The sequence below is a fragment of the Botryllus schlosseri genome, chromosome 11 (assembly GCF_051294905.1).
Source record: "Botryllus schlosseri isolate E-star chromosome 11, Bs_hap1, whole genome shotgun sequence".
Lineage (NCBI taxonomy): Eukaryota > Metazoa > Chordata > Ascidiacea > Stolidobranchia > Styelidae > Botryllus > Botryllus schlosseri.
In genome coordinates this window covers 15,850,621-15,875,232 of record NC_137246.1, presented here as the reverse complement: position 1 = coordinate 15,875,232, position 24,612 = coordinate 15,850,621, and the positions used below count along the sequence as shown (strand labels likewise).

At 40.3% G+C, this 24,612-nt stretch overlaps 1 protein-coding gene across 6 annotated transcripts; it reads right to left on the bottom strand.

Moving 5' to 3' along the window:
* Positions 1-1,175: 1,175 nt before the first annotated feature.
* Positions 1,176-22,822, bottom strand: LOC145450579 (uncharacterized). Of its 6 annotated transcripts, none has more exons than XM_080329097.1 (18): positions 22,641-22,822; positions 22,425-22,576; positions 18,807-18,957; positions 18,659-18,743; positions 18,523-18,588; positions 11,898-12,432; positions 11,751-11,836; positions 8,774-8,840; positions 8,092-8,319; positions 7,953-8,027; positions 7,838-7,894; positions 6,832-7,118; positions 4,970-5,113; positions 4,740-4,896; positions 2,108-2,631; positions 1,963-2,049; positions 1,737-1,896; positions 1,176-1,317 (listed from the first exon to the last, which is right to left on the bottom strand). In XM_080329097.1, the coding sequence occupies exons 1-17, from the start codon at positions 22,674-22,676 to the stop codon at positions 1,748-1,750; spliced, it is 2,886 nt and encodes a 961-aa protein (XP_080185223.1). In that variant the 5' UTR covers positions 22,677-22,822; the 3' UTR covers positions 1,176-1,317; positions 1,737-1,747. The 6 variants fall into 6 exon arrangements, with proteins under 6 accessions (XP_080185223.1, XP_080185221.1, XP_080185222.1 ...); XM_080329095.1 differs by having other exon boundaries at positions 4,970-5,125; positions 22,641-22,820; XM_080329096.1 differs by having other exon boundaries at positions 4,970-5,125; positions 18,523-18,585; positions 22,641-22,819.
* Positions 22,823-24,612: the final 1,790 nt, after the last annotated feature.

The window sequence follows — 24,612 nt, the reverse complement described above, 5'->3', positions numbered from 1 at the left end:
TGTACCACAAATTCTAATTATTTCTACCATAAATGCGCGAATTCTTCATAGGACCAGATTTCGCTAAAATAAATCTTTTTCATGTAAAAATTGGTCAGTTTCAGTTTTTCAGGTCAAGCTACTCCGGAAGGACAGACGGTTCCAACCAGAAATGAAGATAAGTAGTACAATTCTAACATTATGTGCGAAAACACTTCAATTTACTTGGACGAGGGAAAAATTTGTCAAAATACTAATTTTTAGGTTAAAATCTTCTGTTTTTAGGTAAAAGAAAATCGCCCTACTAATGACATATATTCATACTCTGTGATCTGATCTGCTACTGCAATTGACAGCGCAGCTACGCGGCTGTTCCGTACGAACCAGTGATGAGCGGATAGTGCTTTTCGAGACTCCGAGTCCCTCCGACAACTTTAGTGTCTGAGGAAAACTCCCTCCGACTCCGAAGACCTCTATCCCAGACTCCGATGAATCTCGTCAATTATCCGAAACAGTGGCAAGCATGGTACACTTGTTAATGTGTTTTACTAAATTAATCTGATAATATGGTTGGCCTCATAGTATTGTCTACTCTCCACTCCCCAATTGCAGTGCAGATGGCTGATTTTTATGCACTGGCAATCATTTTTGCATGTTACCCGTCATATTACAACTTTACAAGGGGTCAACTGTCTGTGTTTTGTTTTGTAATCATAATCAAGAGTGTATTCTGGTCAGAGCTATCCAAAGATATCGGAGACAAAAGTTACAATACTCCGAAATTCTCCGACAAAATATCTGTAGTAAACTCCAACTCCGCTCCGACTGTCACAAAATCGGCAAAACTCCGCTCCGAATCCACTCCGACTCCGCTGCTCATCACTATGGTACGAACATGCTAAAGGGATAATGCCGGTAATATCGTAATAGAATCAACGAAGCCTTTACAACTTTAAAGCAAATATTCCGGTGAAAAATCAGTTTCAGATGACGAAAATCACACCAATGCTTCAATATTTCCGGCAATCAACAATTATAAAAACAACAACAGCTAAAGAAAGTGAAATGGCCTTTCGCGCCCGTGCGTTGGGTCGTTGGCTCTAAATAGTTTCAAACTGTATCATTATTCTTCTTTTTCAAGAATCCTCGAGCGACGGAGAAAATAATCGCGTTTCTGTTCGAGGATCTGAAGTTCCTTCCGAAGCAGTTGTAACCGCAGTCTCTTCTTTTCGACTTTCAACTTGTGTATTAGCTCAAGCCTCTGTGCTTCGACTCGATTGTCAACAGAATTAGAGGGGCTCGATGCGTTGCACCGATGTTTTCCTATGTCTTGTAATCCTGAATACAATGAAGAATTTCTATGACCGTAGGATTACGAGTACTAGATGTACAATTAAGATGGAACAATAACAGCAAAAGGCATAAAGCAGCTACACAGACTGAAGTGCGCCGCGCAAGTTTCACTCGCTGATTTATTTTTGAAAAGAGACAATTTCTCAGCTTTGAAAACGCCGCATAGCGAAACATCAAGCTGCCTACAGCAGTATTGTCCTAGCCCAGTGGTTTTCAGTCTGACCTATTTTCTCGCGACACCTCAATGCAGCGGCACACCGGCCGAAAAACACTGACCTAGCCCTATAAGCGGGTCACATTTGCCGGCCTGGTATTCCGCACACATCGCCAGAATAAGAGTTTGGGAATAAACAGAAAGGCACAATACATAAAAATAAAAGTTTATTAGCAGAACATGTGCGTACTTTAGTATAATTTAGATGACATTGTTCGCCTTAAGCCGAGCTTGCAGTAGTTCGAGAGCATCGATTCCAAATTCGAGAAGAGCCGCTGGTGGCAATTTGAGAGCCTTCAGTAATATGCCTTTCAAAACAGGCGGTTCTGAGGCAATCGCTTGAGATGGGGCTGAATACGAGCAAACAGTCAATTAATTCCAACTCTATAGTTTATTGAGATGAATCCTTGTATTACCAGGCGTCACGACTGCTTTAGTCAGCAAGCGATGTTTGGACATATCGGAAGACCTTCGGTGGTGTATTTTCAGCGTTCTGGGATTTCCTAATAAAAAATATGTACCGATGTCATATTGTTTGTGCGATTATCTTCGAAATCCTACCACGATCAGGGGTTTCTGCATTTTCTGGAATCAAATTACTACCATGGAACTCGTCAGCCGAATCTTGAGCGGGACTCTGAGTGCTAGAAGTCGAAGTGGGAATCGGAGCATTAGAAGTCGAACCCCGAGCGGAACTCTCAATGGCAGAAGCTGAATTTCGAGCGGAGCTCGATTCTTGAGCAGAGCTCAGACTGTCAGAAATCGAATCCCTGGCGGAGTTCAGAGTGCCAGAAGTCAAACCCTGATCGGAACTCGGAATGGTAGAAGCTGAGTTCTGAGCGGAGCTCGAATTCTGAGCAGAGCTCAGACTGTCAGGAGTCGAATCCCTGGCGGAGTTCAGAGTCCCAGAAGCCAAATTCTGAGAAAAGCTTAGAGTACCAGAAGCTGAATTCTGAGTGAGGCTTGGAGCGCCAGACGTCAAATCCTGAGCGAAGCTCGGAGTGTCAGAAGTCAAATCCCGAGTAGAACTCGCAGCGCCAATCGTACTGCACATCTTGTCAGCAGTATCAGCACCAGTCTTTGCACTGTTAAAAACCCTAATTATTATTCAAGCAAAAAAGTTCACATTATAGTAGGGTTACCATACGTCCGGAATTTCCTGGAAATGTCCGGAATTTCACCGTTCAAGCTTGCGTCCGGGAGGAATTTCTAAAATATGCCTAGATGTCCAGAATTTTAGACGCTTGACGTAGGCTCATTCGTAAATCAACATAATAACATTATTTTTGGGAATATTTATGCTACATAATATTTTTCTTCGCGCTGCACGCGATTTACTATCACGTTTATTGATTTTAATATGGGGACTATCACCCTTGCAAAAATTGCCATAAAATATACATAAAAACAAATTTCATTTACCGAAATAAGCCTAATTGTAATCGCAATCATAGGAGAACGGTATATTCCTAGAGATGGTCAAGGCGGTTTAAATGCTTTATTCAAAGACAGATGGTTAAAAACGTGGAGGTCGTTTGGCTTTATTCTGGGGTTCGCGAGGATGTTGAATGTAATCAGCTTCCAAAATAGCCCGAGTGTAAGCCTGGGCAAAGATGCAGACTTCTTTTAGTAATCAGCTCGTCAAATTTTGATATGGGCCACGGAACTTTTTCAAATTAGACATGCAGTCACGACCATAAAAGGTTGGAAACCATTGGGTGTGGGGTGTTTATAAAGCTGCGTGATGCGCAACAGCATAAGGCTGATAAACAATCTTATCGGTGTGACATGAACATGACTTAACGATGTACGATTAGGCTCCCTGCATTTTCGAAGTCATCACCCTCCACCAGCTCTACCGCCAACTATGATCACGTGGGTAGAGGGGGTATCAAACTATATAGTAATATATGAAAGAACCAATATTATTGACAGAATTCATCAATAAAATTCAATGGCCAGACGCATATAGCAAGCCCCCCCCCCCCCCAGAAGTTGCATCGATTGCCCTATGGTGGGCCCAAAATCATTGTTTATTTGGGCGGGAAGGGGCTGAAAAAATGGGGTTTCGACCCCGGTTACACAACACACAGCCACATACTCCTGAACCGGATCGTGACCACCTCTGGTCTATAAGCAAAGCTTTGCTAGTGTGACGTCATATTGACAAACAATGTGCTCATAACTCATTTTGAAATTCACTAGTGGGCGCTAAAGAGTATCCGGAGTTTGGGTCACAGAAATATGGTAATCATACATTATAGTGGGTTATCGTAATGTTCTTGGGCTCTTTATTTTGTCGTCCGTTCAAGACACAATGAGACGTAATGGGAAGTAACGAACAGATAGGATGACAGGGGTTCACAATTTTTGTAGCGTGGATTCAAAATTTTTAGAGTGGTTGGACTATTGGTCATCGAGAAGAGGACATACACCTTGAAGAGATTTGCAGGTACCATACTGTGTTGTAGGTGACATCGCCTTTCCCATCGAAACTAGATAATTCCATATCCCGAGATACAGCTGTCATTTCATCAGGGCTGTAATTGTAATGACTTGAGTCGTGATTGAACTCTAGTCACGATTTTCTGATGATCAAACTTCACGCGAGGCATTTTCTCAAAATACGGAAATGATTCGACTCGAGTCAATCTGTGTATTGACTCGACTTGGACTCAAGTCATTGCGCGCGACTCTAACCGAGTCATAGGACTCGAGACCCAGACGGCCAAGACCGACACTGTTGGAATTTTGTCTATTGGTACTTTTATTTGAAAATGCGACCAGAAACTGCTACAAGTGAGGAAAATTAGTGTTATAAATGAGAACCATTCGATATCACCAAACGGAGTTAAAAAAAGGGGCCTTAACAAGACTTTAACTGGAAACTGAGCAGTCAACACAATGACTTGGACTCGAAATGAAGTCATAATACCATGACTTGGACTCGACCCTCTGCTCGCAGACTTGGAATCAGACTTGACTCGGTGGTGAATTGAAAATGACTCGACTTGACTCGAGTCGAATCTATAAAAGTGAGATTGACTTGTGACTTGGAGCCGTGTGGCTTGGTTACAACCCTGCATTTCATTAATGTATCCAACTATAGCAGGGGTTCCCAACCTGTGGGCCATGGCAACCACACAAAATGACAGTTCTGTAATATGTATAATACAAGTATAGGTACCAATACCTTTTAGATTCCAAATATGGCTCTATAAACTTCATCTTTTCATAGAGCGACCATGTCGGCGCAGAGCTTGCTTCTGCCCCAGACTCGTACATGTCATCTATCTTTTTCCTCAATTTTCGGAATTTATCCCTCAATCCCTTCCATTTACATTTGGGACCTGGAACCGAAACAAACAAGTATGATCTACATTAGTATCTAGTTTTGAGTATAAAGTTCATGACATAACTCACTTGTAATAGACAGCGAAACCGATATTGCACTCCATGCCTTGGCCTTCGTGATCTTGTTGTGGTAATATGTGTCACCAGGATAGTACAGACATGGATATTGTCTCACAGCACAGATTAATGCTTCATTCGGATCCATCTTTGTGTCTACACAGGTACCTCAAAAGCATATCCCGCATTCACTGCCTGTACCATACTAGTCGCTGGCTACAGATAACAGACTGAATACTATAAGTGATATTACAAGAGCCCGGGAGATTTGCAATTTGGGTCAATTATGTTGATATTTGTCATTGTTACCGATATCAAACTTTCTACAAAATCCAGGTCAAATCCAACGACAAAGCGAATTTTATGCTACCCATCCTGAACAACTTCGAGAAACAGAAAGGTATGGTCATCAAAAACAGTAGCCAATTTTTTCCACATTTCCAACCTAATGTGAATATCGTAAGTCACATCACAACTTAACAGCCTGGACCTTGGACATTGCATTCTTCTGACTGTCTTACCAGAGGAACATCTTATAACAAGCAGTACCGGTAGTTCACTTATCCAGTCCAGAGTACATACAAATTAGGATTGGGAGTTTCCCCGGCCTGTGTTTACCCAAAGACAGTGGATCCCAACCTTTTTCGACTCATAGCCCCCTTATATGCGGGAAATATATTCACCTAACTCAGATCGCTGGCATTGACATTTTTTTAGTCAACTTCTGTGTCATATGCAGATTAAGCCGTCTTCACAACGTTCATTTATTGAATGTGGTAATTAAATATATCTCACAGGAAGTTCTAACATTTTCGCCACCCATCGCCTCCTTGTTTCTCAAAATCACCCATTGGGGGTGATATCGCTCACATTGGAAACCACTGTTTTAAGACATAGAGCCGTAACATATCACTGCCATAGCACTACAACCATCCAATTTCCCATGCTTCACTCAGTAAGTCCATAATTACTGCAGTAGCATGCCAGTTGGTCGGTCAGTTGATCATCCTATCGGATAAAGAATCAATATGAATATAGCGAGATGTAGAGTAAAAAGGTTAATCTCAAAGGTTATGCCGTCATAATAAGTAGATGATAAATATCAACACCGGATGCTCACACCTATATTTTCTGTTGCGCTCCAGTTTAAATTTGACATCACAAATTTAAAAAACAAATTGAATTGTCTCTCCCCAATCACAAACTTTAACATCACTGCACGGCATGATAATCAGTCATTGAATAGGAAGCATCTAATAAGCACGGTCAATAATGTGGGAATCTGAAGACATTTCTAGTTAACGGAACGTGGCATATGTTGAAAAATTATCAAATCTGAATTTTCAGAGTACAGTAGTGGGTGAATCGAACAAATGACTAAACAGTAGACAGTGTTTGCAACTTGTTCAGCTTGAACCAGCGAGGTGAGGATTTAATGTATTTAGTAATACATGACAACACGGTCCCTGCTGGTAAATAAAGAGACATTGTCTATTGGCGCCTCTGTTGTACGACGTAAAACCAGTCAAGACGCACCGGAATATGGTGCTACAGAAACTATGTTGTTAAATTGTTGCGACAGAATAGAAAACGCATACACTGGTCTGCAATTATTCAGAAACAAGAGAGTTTTCATAACATAATGTATTTGTGCAACATTGCTGAAATGCTTAAGCCTCATCAAGGTGATCCTGTGCTGGGGTACCACAAAGCATTTCTCCCTTTCATAGGTTGCCGTAAGGTCGAAAGGTTGAGAACCACTGCCCTAAATCATAAATCGAAACCCCAAAAGAATCATCTCACAGTCAACAGAAAATAACGCTTCTTATCTCATTATTATTTTGTGGAAAATGTAATTCAAAAACAGTTCTCACCATTGTCAGATGTAGAGTTACACTTCGAAGTCACATCATCTCGAGTGTTTGTTGCAGCATCGACATTTGATGAATCTGTCCCCTGTGCTGCAGCCGTGACCTTTGACGAATCTGCCGTTTGTGTTGCAGCAGTGACATTTGATGAATCTGCCCTCTGTGTTGAAGCAGTGACATTTGATGAATCTGCTGTTTGTGTAACAGCAGTGAAATTTGATGAATCTGTCGTCTGGGAAACGTCGTCAGGCGGCAATCTGTTATCCAATACTACCATCTCATCACAGCTGGATCTGGAACAGGGTCAAGCACGTTGATAGGAAGTGAACTACAAGACTGGTTCACAGTGGTGGTTCGTCACAGGATCATGTAGTAAGGCAAGGGTGGAAACTCAGTGCCGCAAGACATGTTAATGTTTTCAGTCAAAACGGCGTACCATATCCCGACATCAAATATGACCTCATGGTTATTATTACTATTATGGATAGAAACAGTGGGCAGAGATTTGCTTATCACATCTAAGGACTTTTTAGGTCATGGAGCGAGATACACTACAAATATCCTGGCTTTAAAGAGGGATGTGCTTAAATTCGGCACTTCGGGAATCATTATGAAGGATATCGGCCTGGTGTAGAATGACCATGATTATTGATGCCATTTTTATTGCGCGCAATCCATGAATAATAAATTGTTGTTAATATCGATATAGGAGTGAATTAAAGGTGGGCCAATGCCCCAGTCAATCTGTAAGACAAGCTACCACTGCCGGAGAACACTGCGCGATGTGGCAGTAGTCTACACAGCTGTCACATAGCACTTGGCTGATCACTGATCAGTAGGACAATGCACACAGTTGGTTGGCAAAACTCGAATGCGTTGTCATAACCAGGCCTCAAGTAACTTTATATCATCCGACACCACAGGATATAGCCTACCATACACTCCATTGAAAATCACTGGTACACTACACATTGATATTGAAGAAAATTTCATTCTAATGATCAAGGGTTACCTCAAATGTGTATTATCCGGTATTTCCGTCGTATGTGTTGCCTCAACTGAATTGCATCTGAAACATAGCTATGTATATCCAACAAGGTTTGGTGCAGTTGCCGGGCAAGCCTTACGTGGAAGTAGTTGTAAACGCGAAATCCGTCATTCTTCCTGTCCTATCTGTCCAGTTTGTCACATTTGTAACGCCACTGAAATACTAGAGTCATGAAAAAAACATAGTCCAGCCTTGGAAGAACAAATATCAAGGCCCACCTAGTCTGTTGATGAGCCGAAAGATTGGGTGCCAATACTGCAACAACGGACTGAGAGCTCGGGACCAATAACTGTCCACTTTGTATTTTGTAACACACTCTTTGATGTTTAAGATTGCGTTTATCTTCTGTCTGAGTAACAGCATATCGTGCACGTGCTATTAGCACCTTGTCTGGGTTTTTCACTTGCGTTTTAAACTTGCCATTGTCATTTCTTGAAAAGGAACATCTGTGAAAATGTGAATAGAAAGAGCTATTCGAGATTTGGATCAGGTCTTTTGGTGATTCATCAGTTAACTGCATTCATGATATAGGCCTATTGGTTCAGTCAATGGTTTGAAACTAGTTCGAAGCACACGCAACATTCCATTCTGATTTTGGTCCCACATGGAAAGTAAATATTATACTGTTATGCGTTTCGTGTAATGACCATGGATAGATTCAGTAGAAACCCTAATTAAATAAATATCTATTGCTACTTGTGCAAGAATTTCACATTTAGCATTCATCTATTATCGTTTGCATTATATATTGCTAACTTGATGTTGTACACTCCGATATGCATTTGCATTAGCATCAAAATATTTTGGTCAGAAAAAATCGATACACAAAACTTTACATTATGTTAACACAAAAAACAGAAATCTGATATAATACTCCTAAGTCAAATATTCTATTCTCACCTATGTACAAATCTGACGGCATTTTTTGGACCCTGTTGCAAAATTGTTCTCCTGTTTCTTTGTGGTCCTGTAAAAGACATTTCATGTATGAATTCGTCAGAAATCGTACTCCGGTATGTCATAATTAGGGCCATTTAAAGTCATTAAAGTCATATTTTTTTCTATGCATCAGTAAGTCGTGAAATCAATTTGAACGCGAAAACCACGTCCCTATGGGGTATATTAAGAAAGTTATAAAGTCATATAAAGTCATATTTTCCTGGTTAGGTCATATTTGAGTTATAAAGTCATATTGTTGTAAACTTTAAATAAAGAGTGCCAATTTAAGCGGTGAAGCAATTAGGCACTAAGAAAGTAGGGCAATTTCTGATTGAACGAAGGCAAGCTGTAAGGTTAGCCACATAACATTACAGTCACAGACCTATGAGCGAGGTCACACATTACATTATGAGGTCACACATTGCATCGTGTTGCTACACAATCTGTTTTACTTCTGTGCACTGAAGTAGGACGTCATTCGAAGTTCAGTCAGTGGGTAGGCATGGCCTACTAAAAACAGTAGGCCACTAAAAACAGTTTTTAGTAGGCCATGGGGTAGGTAAAAAGCTCTATTTTGGTCAACTTATGTACTAATATATTTGGATTTGAATAAATTAGTATTTACTATGGGCACCACTATAATAAATAATTGAAGAATTGGTCACTGAAATATGCCTCCACTACAACAATGTTTCAAACTTGATACTGAAAATGAAAAGTAGTACGTACACCAGCAGAGAGGCTAATGCTGATCTAAATGCCCTTGATTTCAGAAAAGATCCGCTTGAGCTCAAAAATTACATTAAGAAGCGATTGGACAAAAATGATGTGAAACAAATTATGGAGCTACAAAGGCAAGACATTTCACCAGCGCTGTATGCAAACCTGCAGAAGTGACAACCCACATCAGCGTCTGTGGAGCGCTCATTTTCCTTACTTAAGTCATTTTACGTCCAAATTGTCACTTCCAACATTCCACACTACATGAAACTCTACTACAACAGTGGTTTAAAATAAAAATGGATGCTTATTACTGTTATGTTGTGTATGTTTTACTCGTCAGTTCCATGAGTCACGTTGGTTACATGTAAAAATACAATTTTTTCACATAAAGTCATATAAAGTCATATTTTCCATAAAATAAAGTCATATATTTGATTTTTTAAGGTCATATAAAAATGGCCCTAGTCATAATTAAGGATAGGGCCATTCCATACCTAGACCTCCGATGCAGTAGTGGTGGTGGTGTCAACATCGGACGTCAAGGCAGGGCTTCGGAGCTGGCACAAATTTTAAACTGCTTCAGCTCCGGCGCTTTCTTCTATGAATTAGCTCCGGCTTCGTAAACTATCGAATGGTTCAGTCATATAGTCAATAACTACCGTTGCGCCAGCCAGGGCCGACGCGCCGAACCATTTTTTGTGTGGGTATGCACATTGCACAGTCTGTGACATCATAATTACTATATGTCGACTGTCGAAAACTCCATCAACTGCATTGCTGCGTACCGCATCAAAACACAAATGCGGCATTTAAATACCAGTGCTACACTTGATCATATCAAGCCATACAGTAGACTGTAATCTTGAAATTAAATTGTGGGATTGTTCAAGTGTAGGCCTGACGGCAGCAAGTGCAACATGAGCGGCGAGCGCGTGTCGCGACCAGAAATTCCCTTTCAACGTGAAATACCCAATGGGTTGAAATTTGCTATTGATGTGCCCGTTACCAGTCCGTCCGGTGTCGATCAATATTACTGCAAAATTACCGAATATATGCAGAACTAGTGCTGCTAAGAATCTGATGTGCAGTGCACTGTGTCAGTAACGAATTCAACTATACACGCACATTGCGTGACAATTCCGGAATACGACTGGTTCAAGCAGACATAGATAATGCACAGAACAGATGTTTACATACGGAAAGCACGCATTCAATCACTAATTCCTCATTATTATATTCAACACCATGGGCCCCCCCCCCGGGTCTTGCATCGAAGTGAGTAGCTTCGCACCGCGAAATTTGTTCGCGGACTATAACAGCATTATGGGATGCGTTTCTATTATTTACGTTCACAAATCCTCACAGCAATACATGATCATGTGCAGGATTGAATTCCAATTCGCGGACACACACAATAACACACTGTTGTATTTCGTAATATGATTGAAAAGCTATCACCAAATAATGGGTATTTGCTCATCTAATCCAGATAGTAGACAGCCTAAGGTATCTCTGCATGCACCCTGCGCACCTCCAAATATACATGCGCATTGTGCAAGTGCAGCAAGGTCACGTTTATCCTTTTGGCATCGCTTCATTCAATTCAGTGTTACTTTTTCACACCGCGTACCACTAATTTGTTTTTTACCGTGGTACGCGTACCAGTACCTCGTACCTGACTTTGAGAAGCACTGACTAATTGCTTGTTAGTAAATCTGCTCAGCTCACGTATGCACCAGTCTCTCTTGTGAAATAGATAGTGATCAATATTTTTCGAACCCCTCTATTGGCCATCAATGTTGTGCTGATGAAGAAATTGCGGGTATGACAAATAACCACGTCCTGGAATAGTATTACACGGCATATCTCACATACCTAGGTTTAGCGCGCTGTATATGAACAATTCGAATATGCTTAGTTTTAAAAAGGTAGCCAACGAGGCAACAATTCTCAATTATTCGAACTATTACAGTAAAAAAATTTGTGAATTCAGCCAATAGTATCAGCGTAGCATCTCGGGAGCCGGAGCTACTTTCCAAACAACCGGCTCCAGCTCCATTGAAAATACACGGATACAGCCTCAAAGCCCTGAGTCTAGGTATGGAATGGCCCGATAGCCAGTTCCATATTTTTATCTTACATCATATTTTAAACAAAAAATATAACACCAGATTAGCGATACGTGAAGTAGCCTACAGACTGTTCTTGTACATACTTAGTTCTCCCTGAAGTCGTTGCTGTATTGTAGTACACCAGTTGCATTTCTTTCCAGCACGAAGAAAGATTTCACATGCTTTTGACCTTTGTAATGAGGGATGTGAAGGGACGATGGAGATGTTACTGAAGAAATCTTAATACATACCTAATTGCTATCAACTCTGGCATTGATGGCCCAGGCAGTATAGGAGTGGAGGAGACGAAGCTGTACGAGGATTTTTCATGCTTTGCCATGGTAGCCTCATTGAATGTCGTAGGGTTCTTCAATTCTACGCCTTCACAAATCGGAAAACTTTCAACAGTTTGCAATATCTCACTGAGCGGCGTCCGTCGAACATCGATCTCGCGTAAGACTTCTGCTTCGGCCGTGAACCATCCGTGATAGGCCGCAGATATCGCTAATTCCTCAGTTATTTTCACCACAAGTCTTGGTAGCATTCCCGCAGTCGACTTCAGATACAATATCAATGCGTTATCTGCCTTCTCAAGAAGCCATGGTGATGGCAGAATTTGGGCGGTCAACCGCAAATCGTCAAGAGATCTATTGTACAGAGCTTCCTCGATTTCCCATATAATTTCATCTGTTTCGACTTTGATTGGCGGTGGTGTAGAGAGCTTCCCCATTACGCTGACTTGGTTAGAATAGTTCTCACAGATGCCAGGACTGGAAGTTGCAATCGCTAAAAATTAAAGATGTGTATAAATGCATGTAATCTTTTTCTTTGTCATTTAATATTTCGTGTGTAGGGGCTGCCGCAACATTTCACTTTCTCATTGACCGCCAACTCAGGACAGTACACAGCAAAAAGACTGATTTGTTTTCTTCCCCTTGGACTCTTGCACACGGGTATACAGCAACACAAGAGCCCATAGTTGCAAAGCTTATCGTTGTAAAGCAATTATGAAGTTGAACAAAATGCAGGTACTATAGAGCAAGAGGTAGCCCCATAACTGGCAAACCAAGCGTGAAATTATTAAATGTTAACAATACATACATTTGATACCATAATGAAATAAAATGGTTTCATCGGAATCTTTGTTAGGCCACTGGACCCCCACCAAAATTAGCCTTCGAAGTCTGAAATTGGCATTTTCTCAATCAATCACAGCACCGCAACGGACAACACTAACACTGATTAATGTATCCTGACCTGATTGTGATGCCATCGAGCATTTTTGAGAATTTGATGCCAATCTGGATTTAATACAAGACTCGAACACGTCCTGGAAGTCACATAGTCACTTAAATTGAAATTATCATGGGCTATTGGAATGCGGTCCGTATTGTCACCTTAGACGGCATAACTGCGGTATTGGGTTCAACTGTGTTCAATTGCGGGGGTGACTCCATCGGTACTTCCTCGGTCAGGTTTCCCGGTATTGGAATCAGCAGCCCGAGATCCACAATAAGGCGGCTTACGTAAGTGCGACCACAATCTAATACTCAAAAGATTTGATTTTCCAAACATGTATACAATCAGCTCACAAGTCATAAGATGTGAGGAATCTAGAAAGTCCCGATTTATGTACCCTCCTGTATCAGTTCAATTGCGGTCACTGCCCCGCATAATCAAACTTCTTCAGTAAACTTCCCACTGTTCGGCCTGTAATCATTTTACTTTGTTCTCAACTTATTTATGACGTTAGAAACAGTTTAAACTTATTTCAGCATGGCTTTGTACGGTACCAATGCAGCAATTGTACCAACGTACGGTACCAATGCAGCAATGCAATGTATTGATTGCCAAGTAAAACTGTCTGTCTTCACGTCGGAATCAGAAGTGAACGAGTATTCGTCCGACAGTTGTGGAGCACATAAACATTCAAGTCAATGCGCAAGGACATTCTTGAATCTATTGAATGTCTGCGCTGTCACGCTATTTTGTTATCAGCATTTTTGAAGTTTCGCTGAAGGCTGAAGACAACCAACCTATCTATAGTTTCGCGCTACGCATCAACGCAATTCATGCATGACTTTTTCTATTAGGATCATAGGACCTAGAGATGTAAGGAACATGGTTTTTCGGGATCCGGATCCAACCCTGTTTGAAAAAAAAGAATCCTGATCCAATCCAGATCCTGTCTCAAATGTGAAAATCCGGATCCAAAAATACCCCGCACAATGTTGAGCAAGTATTTACCCCCGTCTTCGAATATTTACCAATAACATAGGGTTACCATACGTCCTTCTTTAGGAGGATTTGTCCTCCTTTTTCAGGTTTTTTTAAATGTCCTCCGAGGACGCCCAAATGTGTTCCTTTTAGAGATTTTATTACCATTTTTTGAGAATTTTGGTCAAATTTACTGTGAGATACCGTAAATCAGCCCCGAAGTAAAGCTCTGCCGGGTATTCCGGGAGCTGAGCCGGAAAATGACCTTTTCTTCTTTTTTTCAACCACCTCTAAACGTGAAGGAAAAACTGTATTGGGCGCTGAGTGAGAAAGTTTTTTTAGTCAACCGACCACGAAGTGAAAAAAATTTACCATGTTCTCGAGATTTTTCTCCGGAATTTCGGGTTTGTATTAAACACTTTTGGACAAGATAGCGTAATAGTGAAGCGTCCGGCTTCTTGATGGGTAGGTCGTTTCGATCCCCGGCCGGGTCAGACCAAAGACCCGATTAGTAAAACTGGTATCCATGACTTCCCCGCTTGGCGCTCATGCATTACAGTGATAGCATGGAGGAGTGGTGCAAGACTTAGAAAGCGATATAAGGCTATATCTGCACCCTAATGCGCAGATCGTGCGTGTGTGTATCATAAGTCGATTAATATGCCGCAAATACATCAAGGACAAAAATAAACTACGTCCTTTTTTTTTGCTTTTGGAAATAGTGGTGCAATGTTGAAGCCAGCTGAGCCGAAAGTTCATACTAAGCATGGCAGTAATCAAATGAAGTCCTGATCCGGCAAAAATGTGAATCTGGATTCGATAAAAACTTGTCGGACAGCATCCAAAAACCTGTACATCTCTAATAGGACCACTGGTCCAGCGCTCCCAAGTCAAGTACTGATTTTAATTCCTCCCAAATGGTGATAAATCTACTCCAAGCTGCTGATGTGTCCTCACCCTCTCCACAGCTACCTAATGCAACGGAAATCTGACGTGTGATGACTGAACGTGAAACACGTCGTCACAAATCTTCCGTTAATACGTAGTATAAACCTCATTTGACAAATTTACCAGCGACTTGTTATAAGCCTTGATTTTTTTGTGTTAACTCTGTTTCATAAACTGAGCTATATAATAAGAGTCATTTTTGATATCGTATCGTGAACAAATTTGACTTACGGTATATGATTCCTTAGTATTCTTGCTCTGGTAATAGTTCCTCCGAATGATCGTGGTACTTTCTGATCTGGTATTTTATTTTTGCACTAATTTCATGATAATTATGGAATAACTGTTTTTGCCAGATCATACTGAATGTAGACTCGTAGATCGTAGGTCAATGTTATTCCGTTAGAGAGATATCAGCATCTGGAGTGCGTGACAATAACCTTCTTAACAGTGGTCCTCAACGTTTTTGTCTTCTCGGACCCCTTTCGGACCATCACGGACGGACAGCAACATTATGACTTTTATTGAAATATCATCTTGGGTTACCTTTTATAATTCGAAGTGAATTTTGCTCCTGAAAATCCGCGCCTTCCATTTGATATGAACGAGATAGGAGGTGACGAATGTAATGATGACGCGTAACGTTTCCGATGACACATTTGAGTATGATCACAACAAATATGGCACCAAAATTAACAAACAGAGAGAGACTCCGGATTAGCCCTTTACATAAGCTATATCACAGTCTCAATCTATGCCATGGGACGTGGCATGACAGAACACGTACAAGTAAGAAGCAAGTATGGCATTGGGTTTTTGTACTAGCCACTCACATTTCATTGTCGACTACCGGAGCAACTATAGCAAATCGCGTGAGATCATGAGGGAAAATGGATTTTAAAGAATGGAAATCAACTCGCTCAGATCACTGCAACAATGAATAATGCTATCAAAACCATAAAACATGAAAATGCTGAAGGAAATCATATACTCCTGGGGCGTTTCATTGTACCAACTATGTTAGAATCGAAGTTTTCATAGTATAACCGTTACATTTATGTGTTGTGAAATTAAAATGACTTTTTCTCGAAATTTTGATTTTACGTAAGTATGAGTACTAGTAACCATTTTTGAGACAGAAAAAATCATCCAATCAACTTGAAAATTTGAAGATTGACATATATTGATATATGTGTATAATATATATATACTGAACACAATAAAAGATTTCATTTTTGGATATTGGTAAGGGGTCAATCCGTATTTGCCTGTGAAAGTTAAAAAATGCCATTTTTCCGAATTTTTCCAAAAAACACGATTTTTTTACATGTTACCCTTTGTTGGGCCTAAAAAATCTTTCATTGTGTGCTAGTGTGCATTAGATCTATTTTATTCCATAAAAAGCGTTGAGGAACAAATTCAACGAAAGTTTGGTGTGAAAATTTTTCCTGGAAATTGGTCTGAAAAGTAACAAAATTCGATAAAAATCAAGAAATCCTTTATTATATCACACCAAAAATTCTATCAAATTTAGAACGTCCACCAAAGCATCTTTTGTCCAAATTTCAGAAAGATTGCTCCATTAGTATTTAAGTTATAGGCGTTTAACTGATTTTTCGATTTGAGGGGTAGTCTTCCCCCTTAAACAGCAAAATATATGTATCAGCAGGCAATTGGTAATTAGGCAATTAAAATGAGTCTACACAGTAGGATATTTCCTCTCAGATGGCCATTATGTTGATGTGAGTTCTGGAGTTTTACCAGTAATGAAGTGAAACTGCCTGACGATTTTCCTAGTTTAAAAACATATATTAGGTTATCAGCTATTTTCTATTTTGTAAATTGGGAGGCTTTGCGGACCTACTGAAAATGCTACTAAGACCCCCGGTTAGAGAACCACTGATCTATACAGATGGTCTATGATCCAAGCTTACAATTTTGCGCTGATATGTTATTATTGCTGATAGAAAATAAACTCATTTCTGCATTGAATCTGCCAGGAGTCTAATAAATAACATAAACTGTATCGTAATTTCTCCATCTGCCTGGCTTTCTCGCTGTATAGCAGAGGCGGCCAACCCGTGGCCCGATGGCCAAATCTGGCCCGCGAGAAGGTTTTGAATGGCTCACAATGTATTTTTTAAAGTTATATATAAATACATTACCGAGGTAATTTATCGTGAAGTATAAAGGTCAACCAAAAATTTGATTAGCCTGACCGCGAATTTTGGGATGTTGATGACTAAATTATAAGTTCCGACGGATTGCCGTAGCCAGGGGCCAGCCACAATTTTTGCAGATCCAAGTATATGACGATAAAGTAGTAAGTTCGTGGCAGATATATTCAATATGCTATTTTTCTTGTCACTTCGCGCTACTAATAGTCACTCGATTTCTTGCTTTTAGCATTGGTACCCCTTCCTGAAAATTAAAAACACACCAAATTTATAGAATTGAGTCTGCCTATATTCGCAATTATGGGAGAACGTATCATCTAACATCCAACTTTTCATGTGCACTCGAAGAAAGATTGGCGCATCTTCGCAGAAATTTATGATATGTATATGTTAAAAAGCTAAGTAATCCCGAATGACCAGAGCGGCATAAAGTAGTGACCAAGAACATATGCAGTGACGTTATTAAAGACCGAATTTGTTCATTAATTTTGAAAATTTGTCCGCTTTGCGCGGTTATGATATTATTATTGCGCACTGACTTTTCGTTAACCGTTATCGATTTTATTGCGTTGTGTTTTCACCGTTACCTTATCCGGTTCGCTCCTATCGGTCGATTAAAAAAGGTCTTCAACATTCAGGTGTTCCGCGCAGGGGTTCGAAAATCTCATGTGGCCCTTTATCCCAGAAGGTTGGCAACCCCTGCTGTATAGCATTTAGTTTTTCACGACTCAGCCTCCGCTCTTCGTCAATAAGGCTCAACAGTCCATCTTCAAAACTTCCAGATCCTAACCAGTAGTAAAAACATGCTTGTCTTTTTGCCTTTATAAACAAAGAAATTAAGCACACGTTTTCTCTTATGTTCAGACGTTCTTGTCTAGATCAATGGTTCCAAACCGCGGTTCCCAGCAAGCCCTCTTGCGGCTCCCATTAACCTTTGAAAATCCCACAAAAATATTTAAAAAATAAATATATGACAAATAACCATCAATATTCAAAAATTACCCTTACTTGGCCCAGAGTATGGAGTTTATAATTAGGTGTGGAGACAAATTCCTCTGCTGTTGAGTAGCGATTCTCAACTCAGTAACAATTTCCTTACCCAACTCACCCCAAAACGTATACTCACACTCAAATGCGTTTGGATCGGCGCTCACCTGACCACAAGACTTAAGTGCAGGTGGTGTTACTACACATCTTCCAACAGTAGCCTACCTGACCATCAAACCAATGGATCATTTGATGCATACAGCAGGCTTATCAGCAACTTTATTGACGAGTTCAACCGCCGCATTGACGGAATGAACGCTTTCTTGCAGTGTAGTATGATGCTTTCTTACAGCCTATCCCCATAACAAGAGGAATCAACTATATGAGAACTTGGCACTATATCTTGGTACATAAGTCATACTTCTGATTTCAAAATGCATCTTTAAATTTTATCAACTCCTACCACGATCATGTACATTGTACAACCGTGCAAAGATGCTGATCATAATATGAATGATAGGAGCCCGACTGAAACTGACAGACCTACCTTCACGGTCACTCACGGTGATGCTGTCATCAGCGTCTTCGCTTTCGGTTAGGCCTGCAACACCTGCTAAGCAGATAGAAGGGAGATTATCACATGATTCAGAAACATCATTGATACCAAACACTATACATATTACCTATGGCCTCTGAATCCGTGAAACTGGTCTCATTCATTCCCACTGTCATTATAGGAAACGAGTGAAGACCGCCAGTAACTAGTGCCTGTAATGTGTTACTCGTGAGCCACCTTTCAATTATACCTAATTTTATACAAAATCAAAATACCGCAGTCCTGGGTCTCGCTCGAAGCAGCTCATCCAGTTGTGAAAAGGGTGCCCAATGACGCCCGTTTGCCACCATTCCTGAAGTCATGAGCTGCTTTTTTACTTTATAATATTGCCTTTTCAGATATTTCCATTGGTTCTTGACCTCGTCCCTGCATTCGAAATAAAGCTGCTAATCTTCCTACCATAGGTATGGAATCAGTGTCAACGGCACGCAGGATCACGCTGACTTGGTCGCCAGTTGCACGCTGTCACGGGTTTTGGTTTTATTTAAAAAAACTAAAATAAAAAAAGTTGTGTTCTCAGCCACTACAAATGCTATATTGCAGTTAGTATGTGGTATATAATGTTTTGACTTAATCTTCTGGCCAGGATCTGTTGACTATAGTATCTGTTGGTAAAGTACTTGCAACTTGCTAACCATAGGTATCTGATCTATCACCGACTTAGCATAGTCATCGTACAGGGTTGGTGCGATGACATGCAAAATAAGGTCAAAAACATGCAAAATAAGGTCAGTAGCGACATGCAAAATAAGGTCAGTCACATGCAAAATAAGGTCAGTCGCGACATGCAAAATAAGGTCAGTCCGCCCATAAATCCAAATCTATACTTCAATTACAAATCCAACTTTCTTCTTATGAAAAATAAATTCAAAATATCTTTCCTGTATAGCAGCCAACTTTCAACATTAAAATTCGTTATCTATATCCTAAATCCTGAGATGTTTCAATCAAAAGATATTCATGATTATCTTGATTACGAAGTCAGTCGCATGTATAATATCATTATCAGTCTGCGCTTAAATCCAAATCCACCATTCAATTACAAATCCAATTCTTTTTTTTTATGAAAAATAAATTCAAAATATCTTTCCTATATAGTAATTTCATGATTGACATTCCCCATCTATATCCTAAATCTGAAGATGTTTCAACAAAATGTAATCAGACGATTCTTACGATCACGGGGTGAGTCGCATGTAGAATATTAACAGTCCGCGTATAAATCCACATATTTACTTCAAATCCTACTTTTTTCTTATGCCACTGACCTTATTCTGCAATCTGCATGTCGCGACTGACCCTATTTCGCATGCCACTGACCTTATTTTGCATGAGACTGACCTTATTTTGCATGTCGCGACTGACCTTATTTTGCATGCGGCTGACCTTATTTTGCATGTGATTGACCTTATTTTGCATGTCGCGACTGACCTTATTTTGCATGTGACTGACCTTATTTTGCATGTGACTGACCTTATTCTGCATGTCACGACTGACCTTATTTTGCATGTGACTGACCTTATTTTGCATGCAGTCCACGCAAAAATCATAATTCCAAATACAACTTTTTTCTACTGGAAATCAAAATATAAATTTTGTTACCTACACTACTTTTAACATTGAAATATCAAAATTCGAATGAAAATTCAGATATATGTCCCTGTGAAAATTGAAATTCCAAATATAGGGGAAGACTGGGAGCAATGTTACAGCGGTGGGTTGCTCCAACCGTTACGAAAAAAGTGGATAGAAATGGTCAGGCCATTGTGTCATTATACCGCCAGCGTCAGAAAATCTTCATCTGTTGTTTCTGACTTTGTTTCGTTTGAATTTTTTGTAAAAATTTGCCTATCTGGAATGTTTCGAGTGTTTCATAATCTTAGGAATCTTATAATCAGCCATACTCATTCCGCGTTAAACACGATGAAAATTCTATACTCTCCGCGAATAGAGTCCCTGAATTTATATGTCATCATCATCATCGGTTTATTAGCAATTTTATCAGTTCAATACACCACAAAAAGGCGATACTATGAAAAGACAGGAAGATGTCGAAGCGACTTGGAGTAGTCTATGGAATCAGACACCCACCTTGGCCTAGGCAATGTAAAAATAAGGCATGCACACTGAATGAAAGTAGAAAAGATAGTATAGAAAAAGAATGCGACAAGAAACAGGGCGGCATGTCATGGAAATCGAGATCGATAGGTCAGTCGTGGTCCGGTAATCTTGAGAATGGTCTGTATTTATTTAGTAGTAATTGCTTGTATTTCGACTTGAATGTGGACATGCTCGTCGACTGTCGGATGGCCGGCGGAATACTGTTCCACACATCAGGTCAGGCATATTTGATGGAGCGATGATCTTTTCGGTCGATCATATGATATTTGGACGCGCGTGTGTTGTACTTGTGCGCTTTTGAATCCGAGGAAAAGAAGTCATTGAAATATTTGGGGCAACGACCGCAGTGGAACTGATACGTAAACGTGGCGATTTCTAGTTTCCGAATATCTTCTATGTTTAGGACACCGAATCTCTTCAGCAGAGACTTGTTGGATGGGCAGCCAGGCACCTGGGCCCAGCCAGGCCCCTTGATGATATGAAAAATAAGGTCGCAATATAAGTCGCTACACGCAGAATAAGGACAGTCACATGCAAAATAAGGTCAGTCGCGACATGCAAAATAAGGTCAGTCACATGCAAAATAAGCTCAGTCGCATGCAAAATAAGGTCAGTCGCGACATGCAAAATAAGGTCAGTCACATGCAAAATAAGGTCAGTCGCATGCAAAATAAGGTCAGTCGCGACATGCAAAATAAGGTCAGTCACATGTAAAATAAGGTCAGTCGCATGCAAAATAAGGTCAGTCGCGACATGCAGAATAAGATCAGTCACATGCAAAATAAGGTCAGTCGCATGCAAAATAAGGTCAGTCGCGGCATGCAAAATAAGGTCAGTCACATGCAAAATAAGGTCAGTCGCATGCAAAATAAGGTCAGTCGCGACATGCAGAATAAGATCAGTCACATGCAAAATAAGGTCAGTCGCATGCAAAATACGGTCAGTCGCCACATGCAGATTGCAGAATAAGGTCAGTGGCATAAGAAAACAGTAGGATTTGAAGTAAACATTTGGATTTATACGCGTACTCTTTATATTCTACATGCGACTCACCTCTCGTAATTGTAATAATCGTCTGATTACATTTTGTTGAAACATCTTCAGATTTAGGATATAGATGGGGAATGTCAATCGTGAAATTACTATATAGGAAAGATATTTTGAATTTATTTTTCATAAGAAAGAGGTTGGATTTGTAATTGAAGTATGGATTTGGATTTATGCGCGGACCGATAATAATATTCTACATGCGACTGACTTTGTAATCAAGATAATCATGATTATCTTTTGATTGAAAAATCTCAAGATTTGGAATATAGATATGGAATTTCAATGTTGAAACTAGGCTACTATACAGGAAAGATAATTTGAATTTATTTTTCATAAGAAAAAAGTTGGATTTGTAATTGGAGTATAGATTTGGATTCATGTGCGGACTGACCTTATTTTGCATGTCGCGACTGACCTTATTTTGCATGTGACTGACCTTATTTTGCATGTCGCGACTGACCTTATTTTGCATGTTTTTGACCTTATTTTGCATGTCATCGCACCAACCCTCCTCTAGTCATCTGAATTCGGTAACCTCGCTTGTAACGCCGCAAAGTTGGCTCTGTCACTCGAGAAAAGCTCCCAACACGCAGGATTTGTTTCAAAAAATGCACCAAGATTCTATGCGGGCAACCAAAACCATAGGAAGAGGTGTACTTTACCATGTAAATTTATGTCCCTCCTCAGCCAACCGTGTAGCCAAATCAACGAAAATCAGCCTATTTCTTTGCCGCAGTGCATCTAATTGGGCCAAGAGACTACGCTCTTTAATCAAGCGTAGCAAGGCTTGGATAGCCGCCCCGCTCCATGTTTTCTAAAAAATGCAGATATGTTTGGAAATTGTCTAAATAAACCAGATGCAGGCTACCATATTTTACCTTTTTCTGGATATGAATGCTTGCAGATTCCGACATACCAGTACCGTAACATTTACTTAACAATCCCTCAATATGTAATTAATCACAGAACTGCAAAGTAAGCATATCGCGTCAAAGTTTTGAAAATTTGCCGATCAATTGCAATCCATCATAGCAACTAACACATGGCCAGCCAACCCGTGGCCCGCGAGAAGGTTTTAAGCCACATTTTTCGTAGATCGTCTTACATTATTTCGCATAGTAGGTAGCCGAAATCCTTGATATTCATAAGTCTAATATCCTGTCCCTGCCAAATGAGCCCAGCGGCATGCGGAGGTGACCCGTAATATATGTCGCAACCAGCAAGTAACATTATACCGAATTCATTCATTAACTTCGAAAAAATTTCGTGCTGCGCGCAGCTATATGTCTTCGTTGCACACTGAGTCTTCATGTCATAATTGTTATTGATTTTGATCCGTAATACTATTAGTATTGTTTTCACCGTTACCTAATCCGGTTCGCTCCTATCGGAAGACTATAAAATGTCATCAACATTCACGTGGCCCGCGCAATCTCATGTGGCCCTTTGGCCGAAAAGGTTGGCCAATCCTGAGCTAACATCCCGGCGAGCGATCTTTGCTACATCGCTCGACAAAGCACTTACCCACAGTCGAGCGACAATCGCTCGATCGAAACGCTTGACAAAACCTCCCGCCATGACGTAGGGCTCTGTATAAACAAAATCCACCGTGATGCTAATAGCACAATGGCAGTGGCAGAGATGAGCGGATTTGGAATTTCTATGTCCTAATCCAATCCAAATCCGAAGCTTCAAATCCTAATCCAAATCATATTCCATGACTTATGTATTTTCAAATCCGTGTCCAATCCTAAGCCGATCGTAACTTGAAATTTAGAGAAAATGCGGAAGGAATTTCTTTCACAACCAACCATTCCCTTGATTTAAGATAACTTGGGGTTACCATATTTTGGAATCGGGAAAGGAGGACACTTTCTCAAAATTTTCAAACTTGGAATACCGGTGTATAATCCTGAAAAGTTGGACAATTTTTCACACTTCGCAGTCGGTTGATTGTAAAAAAAAGGTCAACTTTCCCAAAATACTGATTTCTCCTCCACTTTATCAGGTGGTTGACTAAAAAAAAGTCAGCTTTCCACTCCGCTCCCGAAATACCCGTCGTAGCGTCCCTTCGGTGCTGTTTGGTGAAATCTCAGTCGAATTTTGCTCTGAATTTGAGCAAAATTCGTCAAATAGAGGACAAAATCTCAAAAAGGAGGACATTTTTTAGGCGTCCTCGGAGGACATTTTCAAAAACCCGAAAAAGGAGGACAAATCTCCTCCTAAAGGAGGACGTATGGTAGCCCTAAGATGGCTTAGCATAGAGCTGCATCTCTCATGCTCATTGGCTCCGAGTGTACCATAGTGTAGTGTGCCATAAGTACAATAATAACAGATCTGAATAAAGTTTATCGTCATTCGCCACATGACATATCATTCTCCCAGAAATTTGGTAAATCCAATCCAAATCCTGATCCATTCAGAAAAAATTCTCTCACCCTAATCCAATCCTAATCCGACAAAATTTCACAAATCCTAATCCCTGCTCAGTACTCACTACTCATCTAAATATAACTAACCGACGGATAGATTACACCAAAGGTTCTTAACCTTTTTTCCTCCAGCGCCCTCATTCAAATATTATCAAGCTCTAGCGCCCCCCCCCCGAACATCACTTCGTCAGCGCCTATAAAAGAACGACCGTCTTGCGCACCCATAACGTGATAAACCAAACTTCTGGGGGCATCACCCCAAAAAAAACCGTCGCGTGATTTCGATGGTCATTAAAGTATGTGTGGCATCGTCGCCCTAGGCGCCAAAATTTTCAATAATGCATGAATGAATAGGTGGTAATTGCATATATATGTCGCTATAAATTTTTTATCCTCTCAGTCCACGTAATCAGATTTA

Excerpts from the sequence above, each read along its gene's own strand:
- LOC145450579 (XM_080329095.1), bottom strand. The coding sequence starts at position 22,676 with ATGTCGGAATCTGCAAGCATTCATATCCAGAAAAAG. Across the intron at positions 18,958-22,424 it reads GAGGGACATAAATTTACATG|GGACGAGGTCAAGAACCAAT; the intron begins GTAAAGTACACC and ends TTTCGAATGCAG. Across the intron at positions 18,589-18,658 it reads CACGGATTCAGAGGCCATAG|CAGGTGTTGCAGGCCTAACC; the intron begins GTAATATGTATA and ends CTATCTGCTTAG.